General features: G+C 46.9%; 1 protein-coding gene across 1 annotated transcript; it reads right to left on the bottom strand.

Annotated features, from left to right (window-relative positions):
- Positions 1-6,452: 6,452 nt before the first annotated feature.
- Positions 6,453-7,201, bottom strand: BX661DRAFT_180856 (uncharacterized protein). The gene is given in 2 exon segments (XM_051535562.1): positions 6,453-7,060; positions 7,071-7,201. 1 exon segment carries the CDS (start codon positions 7,026-7,028, stop codon positions 6,738-6,740), a length of 291 nt encoding a protein of 96 aa, XP_051392423.1. The 5' UTR covers positions 7,029-7,060; positions 7,071-7,201; the 3' UTR covers positions 6,453-6,737.
- Positions 7,202-7,404: the final 203 nt, after the last annotated feature.

Below are 7,404 nucleotides of genomic sequence, written 5' to 3' on the forward strand. Positions count from 1 at the left end.
CAAGCATACCACCAGGTCCGGATCCGGGATGCCGACATCGCTAAGACTGCCTTCTGCACAAAGCTTGGATCCTTCGAGTTTACTGTGGTACCATTTGGCCTGACCAATGCACCAGCAGTCTTTCAGCGAACCATGAACCACATGCTACGCAGCCTGATTGGGAAGTCATGCATAGTGTACCTCGACGACATCCTAGTGTACTCGCGCTCTGAGGCAGACCATGCCAATGACCTCGACGCAGTGCTCGCATGCCTGAAGCAGCACAACTTACACTCAAAGCCAGAAAAATGCACGTTTTTCCAGGAATCCGTCGACTTCTTGGGCTACGTTCTGACTGCTGATGGCATTGCGACTGACCCACATAAAGTAGATGCAATCAAGGAGTGGCGCATGCCTGAAACGACAACAGATGTACGTGCCTTCCTCAGGCTAAGCGGGTATTATCGCCGCTTTGTCAAGGACTATTCAAAGGTTGCACTGCCCCTGACGGATATACTATGCCTTGACAAGTTTGCTTGGAGCAATGCTGCTGACATGGCATTTTCCGCGCTCAAAAACTGCCTGTCAGAGGCCCCAATCATCCAACAATTTGACCCTGACCACGAGATACAACTTGAGACAGATGCCTCAGGCACTGCCATTGGTGTGGTGCTGCACCTAAACCGACAACCACACCTACACCTGCAACAATAGATGTACAACAGCCACCACCACCGACAAACAAAAATCAGCTGCTACTGTCGACACTGCCACCACCACAACTGACAAACACAAACCAACCACCACAACCACCAGCACTGAAACATACCAACGAACCAGACGATGACATTGAAGACCTGATCAATTGTGACATCAGAAATGGGGGCCGAGTCACGTGACAGCGCAGACGCGTAAAATATGTTTATGATATTTTACGCGTACGGCGAATTCTGAATAGTGAGCTCTTTAGCTCTTCCCGTAGTCTCATTTCTATTAATATATATTATAGCTAGTCCAAATCGCATTACAGAATAGAATGCCACTGGGCACCACACCTTGTCATGTCGTTGGTGTAGGACACCGCCAATTGCAGAGCCGGATGCATCTGTCTCGACTCTCGTTTCGCAAGTTGGGTCATACTGATGGAGTATTGGTGCTGTGGATAGTTGCTGCTTCAGCTCGGTGAAAGCCCTGTCAGCCTGGTCGTTCCACGAAAAGTCGGTATTGCATAGCAAATCGGTCAGCGGTAGTGCTATTCTAGCATAGTTTTTAATAAACCGGCGGTAGTAGCCGCTTAATCCAAGGAATGCGCGGATGTCTGTAATTGTCTCTGGCGTGCGCCACTCTTTAACGGCATCTACTTTGCGTGGGTCAGTCGCAATACCCTTGCCTGAAATGACAAACCCAAGGAAGTCGACTGTGTCTTTGAAGAATGCACATTTTTCGGGTTTTGTGTGCAGGTTGTGCTCCTTGAGGCAGGCGAGTACATCCTCGAGATCTTTTGCATGGTCGGCGTCATTCTTTGAAAAGACTAAGATGTCGTCTAGGTACACGATGCACGTTTTGCCAAGTAGGTTGCGCAGCGCATGGTTCATGACACGTTGGAAGACGGCAGGGGCATTTGTCAGCCCGAAAGGTACAACTGTGAATTCAAATGACCCTTGTTTTGTGCGGAAGGCAGTTTTGGCGATGTCTGCATTGCAAATTCGCACCTGGTGGTAAGCCTGTACCAAATCGATTTTCGAGAAAACTTTTGCGCCACGGGTGTCGTCAAGCAAATCGTCTATACGCGGCATTGGGAATGCATCTTTTATCGTCACTGCGTTCAGGCCACGGTAGTCAACACACAGGCGCATTGATCCATCCTTTTTCTTGACAAAGAGGACTGGTGCACCCCATGGGGAAGATGACGGGCGGATATACCCCTTTGCAAGTAAGTCAGTCACTTGTCGGTCTAGTTCATCCATCTCTGCATGTGACAGGCGGTATGGTGCCTTGGTCACAGGTGCTGTGCCCTCATGTACATGGATTTCCATCTCAGGGCCGCCTGGTGGTGGTCGTTTGGAGGGCGGCTGATCAAGGACTTGGGTGTATCTGGCATGTAGCTCCTGTAGCGCCCTGTCTTGTGTCGTCGTGGTTGCTGCCACATGGATTGCTGGATTGGTATCGTTGTCAGGGAATGTAATTCGTAGCCATCCCCATTCCTCAATTTGGTCGTTTGCACGTGCAGTTTTCAGTGCACTGATTGACATAGGCTTCAGCTGGTCCTCGTCGGTCCGAGGCTCTGCATTACCCCGGATGGACCAGCTTTTCCCGCCATAGTCAAATGTCACCTTGTCAAGGTGGCTGTGGATCGTGGCCTTGTGTTTTTTTAGCCAATTATTTCCTAATATTATATCTTCGGAAACTGGGAGAACAAGGCAATGTACTGTAATTGTTAGGTTGCTCAGGAGGCGCAGCGTTACTGTGCACGACTCGGTGCAGTCCTTGTAGTGTGCGCCATTGGCCAGTTGTATTGGTTGGCTGTGTTGTAGTCGTTCGGATTTCAGTTTAAGTCGGTCGCGGGTCTGTTCGTTGATGATGGTAATTTGTGATCCATTGTCGATGAGCACACGGATGGCTTTGGTGTCTATAGTTGCATTTAAAATCAGTTGGGGCTCAGGTGAGGTTTGTCTGTTAATAGCGGTTTTATTTGGGGGGCAAACGGCAATTTCAGAGATGATAAGGGCAGAGGACTCACATCCACTCATGCCCTTCTTGCTTTTGGGTGTGTATTCTTAGGGCAGCGATGCCACTTGTGTTCATCACTGCCACACCCAAGGCACACGTTGTTGGCAGCCCACTTCTCAAACATCTCCTTGGTACAGCCCGACTGCTTGGAGACACTTGCAAATGGCGGCAGGCCACTGCGTCTCCTTTCTGTCTGCACTGCATTCACCATTATTGCATCCACATTCATAGCTGTATTATCATGACGGCCATGAATGCGCAGGAAGGCTCTGGCACGGGAAGTCAGTGCATCAATCTCGTATACTGTCGAGCTTGTCGATTCGCTCAGAATCTGCTGGTTGAGCATTGGTGGTAGCTTCATGAGGAAGGTCGTGGTCACATGCCTGTCTGAGAGTTTGAATTCCAGAATTTCCGCGAGGTACTTGAATTGCACCACAAACTCCTCTAAGGTCTCTAATGTCCCAGGCTGTTGTAGGTGGTAGTATTTGTGCAGTGTGTCATAGTATGACACTGCACGCGAGTATGTAGTTGTCAGGAACTCCTTGAACGTTCCCCAGTCGCGGTGGTCCTTGTTGTGTTCTGTACAGTGTCTGCGGTACTCGTTTTTCTTGTCTGTTGGGATCTTGTGTGAGGCTACAAATACCCACTCACTCTCGTCTAGCTTTGCGTGGATAAAGTGTTCCTCAGTATCTCTCACCCAGGGTCCAACGGCAATTGCCACCTTCTCTGCGTTGTCCTCGTCTGGTGCCAGTGTCGGGCTGAATCTCATTGCCGATTCGTATGGCGACATTCCAGTCATGGTTACTGTTTTTTTTTTTTTGTTTTTTTTTTTTTGTTTTTTATATATATATATTAACCAGTTTGTCTGTCGGTCAGTCAGTCGTTGATGAGGAAGCGCGGGTTTTCGAACTTGAGGTGCTACCAAATGTAATGCGATTTGGACTAGCTAGAATATATATTAATAGAAATGAGACTACGGAAAGAGCTAAAGAGCTCACTATTCAGAATTCGCCGTACGCGTAAAATATCATAAACATATTTTACGCGTCTGCGCTGTCACGTGACTCGGCCCCCATTTCTGATGTCACAATGCTGGTTTCGACGTGTTCTGCTCAAAGGAAATTATGCTCAAGCCCAAGACATGCCTGACGATCCCGCTGGGCATTGCTGCCACAACACCAACCGGCACATACCTGCGTATTGCCCCATGCAGCAGCCTGGCGTCCAAGGGTGTCACCATTCTTGGAGGTGTTGTCGACAGCAACTACCGTGGCGAGATATCGGCGATTTTGTTCAACACAGGTGCCAAGTCAATTCCGTTTGCTGCACACGACTGCATAGCACAGCTGATCCCGACCAAGATTTTACTGCCATGCCTGGAACAGGTCGATTCCCTCAATACTATGCTTCATGGAGCCAATGGGTTTGGCTCTTCAGGGATGGGGGAGAGAGTCGAGCTACGCATGGCAGCCATCACAGCAATGGCGCTGAAGATGAGCGCAAACCCCGAAGACTCCTACAAGGGTGACAGCAAGTTGGAACACATGATGGAAACAATTAGCAGTGGCAAAGAACCGACATCCAGAGCTGCATGCGAGATTGCTGACAAATTCCACACACAAGGTGGCATCCTGTTCAAGAAAGGACACCGTTGCATTGGCTCAAAACAAGACAGATCCTTGCTGCTGGCTGAGTTTCATGACACTGCAATGGATCCAGGAATCCGACCAACATACGACAAGCTGAGCAAGCTGTTTTACTGGCCTGGTATTTACCAGGATTGTGAGAAGTACGTCACAACGTGTGACCTGTGCCAGCGAGTCAAGGGCAGCAACAGGCCAAGTGATGGACCACTGCAGCCACTACAGATCCCACGACGCAACTGGTCAAGCGTGAGCATGGATTTCATAGTGAGCTTACCTAAGACAAAGGATGGATATGATGCAATCATGGTCGTCGTAGACCGCCTGTCCAAAATGGCACACTTTGTACCAACACACAATGCCGCGACCACCCAGAAGACTGCTGACCTGTATTTCGAGACCATCTACTGCCTGCACGGCCTGCCGGAATCCATTGTCTCTGACCGTGACCCGAAATTCTGCTCATCATTCTGGACTACACTGTGGAAACGGACGGGAATGCAACTTAATATGTCCACTGCCGGCCATGCACAGACAGATGGACAGACAGAGTGCGTAAACCAGATACTCGAGACAATGCTGCGCGCAATGTGCAACAACAAACAGAACGACTGGAACAAGTTCATGCCACTCGTCGAGTTCACCTACAACAGCCGCAGCAACAGCTCGACACAGCACAGCCCGTTCTATACGAATTATAGCTTCCAGCCACTGAATGCCGCCGATATTGTGTTCGACACCTTAACCACTGACCCCAATGCCGACGCAGACAACACAATTGTCAAGATTAAACGAATTAGCGATGAGGCCAAGGAAAACATAGAGTTTGCACAACTACACATGATCAAGAACCACGACAAGAAGGTAACCATGCCCGACATTGTACCGGGTGATGAGGTCATGGTCTCCACAAAATTCACAATGCCACCTTACCTACACAACCGGTCTAGCAACTCCCTGCAGCATAAATGGGCTGGACCCTACAAAGTCGTGAAGCAAATCGGCCGAAATGCATTCCGCCTCAAGCTGCCACCGGACATGCACATACATCCAGTCATCTCATGGTCACACCTGAAAAAGTACCATGCCGCCGAAGATCACCATGCCGAACTCTGCTCAGAACCCCCGCCTGTAGAAGTCGCAGGCCATCTCGAGTACCATGCCGAGAAAATCGTGAATGACCGTGTGTGGCGCCGTAAACAACAATACCTGGTCCATTGGGAAGGTTATGGCGTTGAAGGACGGACATGGGAAAATAAGAGCAACGTGGAGGAGACAGAGGCATACGACAAATACTTAGCAGCACATCCAAAACACAAGCCGATCGCCGGAGTCTGATCTTAAATGGGGTAAATGTGACATCAATTATTGCAATGTCACGTGATGATCGCAATTGGGAATTTGCGATTGTTTGAAATTGTGATTGTTTACGATCGCGATTTCTATTTTCACGGGCGATAGTTTCGAATAGATAAGCGGAGCTCTTTAAGCTTCCTTATAGTGGATTTTTAATAAAATTAGTTAGTACGAATAAGTTTTATTACATACACAATCACAACAATTATTGTTGTGATTTCTTTTTCATTGCCTTTGATTGGAGTACTTAATTAATAATATATTTTGAACCTAATTTTCTATCTATTGAAACAAAGGCTGCAATAATACAACAACAAAACGTGTATCTCTCTCTTCTATTCTCTTGATTTTTGATATGAGATAAATTGATTCTAGTTATTCAATTCACCTGTTAACACTGTGCTTGTAATGAGGTTTGGACTAGCTATAATATATATTAATAGAAATGAGACTACAGAAAGAGCTGAAGAGCTCACTATTCAGAATTTGCCGTACGCGTAAAATATCATAAACATATTTTACGCGTCTGCGCTGTCACGTGACTCGGCCCCCATTTCTGATGTCACAGTGCTTGATGTAAGCCAGGTTGTCATGTGGCACTTCTGCTGCTATGCACCATTGTAACTACTGCAACCAAAGTATGACATCAATTAGGGCAATGACATGCAATGGCCACAATTGTTGATAATAGCAGTTATATTTTATTATGTGCGGATTTAGATTGTTTAGAGCTTCTTTATCACCCTTATAGCATATTTTTAGGCTTGCATTTTAATACCTAGTTTATTGACATTACAGCACCACTCCCATGGGCACAGTGTACCCAGAAATTTCAGCTCACAGCTGGACATAGTCCTTGTTGATCAGTAAGATCTGCCTACCCTTGCTGCATTGGAAAACATTCTCTATGATCCAGCTGCTGGTAAAGTTGTAGTCGAGTTTGTGGCTGGAGATGTTTCCATTGCCTGTTGGTTTTGTATTCTTCTGGTCATTTTATCTGCCATTTGCTTTCCATCATGTTTCTTTAAATCAGTTATAGTCCTTGGGCTGCTCTGAGAGCCTCACTGCCATCAGGCGGGGGTCCTCCACAAGTCTGATCAGGCTGCCTATGACCAGTACTACTGTGTTGGTAGCCTCAAACTCCACCAGGAACTGGTGCATCCACTTGTGCATGGCCATACAGATAGTTGTGCTGTCCATGGGTTTGTTTGTTCCTGGTGGTAGGTACAATCCTAGGATTATTATATTCATCCTACGGAAGTTCAGCATGAGCTTTACTCCCATATAGGGCAAGGCAACATTGTCATGTGTGTTTGTCATCTTGAAGGTCTCTGACTCGCTTATGTGTTTTTTATTTTATTTAATTTTTTTGATATCCAGATCATCACCCCCTTCTGGTGCCCTGCCTTAGAGTATAATGTCGTAATTGCCATCCCTTTGTACATCCCCCTTATTGTGCGATGATGTGCCCCAGCACTCGGCTTGTGTTTAGTATATTTTTGTTTTTGTAAAGATAATATTACCAAGTTTAAATATATTCAGATTGAGGCTATGAAAAGAGCTGAATAAACTCACATTGGGAAATTGCTGTGCAAATGCAATATCACAATAATAAGATTGCATGCATTACTGCTATCATGTGGCCCAGCCCAATTCTGGTGTCACAATAATGTTGGTGCTAAAATTTTATTCTAAA

Source organism: Kickxella alabastrina, assembly GCF_025024165.1.
Source record: "Kickxella alabastrina strain RSA 675 chromosome Unknown BX661scaffold_8, whole genome shotgun sequence".
Lineage (NCBI taxonomy): Eukaryota > Fungi > Kickxellomycota > Kickxellomycetes > Kickxellales > Kickxellaceae > Kickxella > Kickxella alabastrina.

Coding starts and splice junctions, on each gene's coding strand:
- BX661DRAFT_180856 (XM_051535562.1), bottom strand. CDS start 7,028: ATGACAAACACACATGACAATGTTGCCTTGCCCTATATGGGAGTAAAG.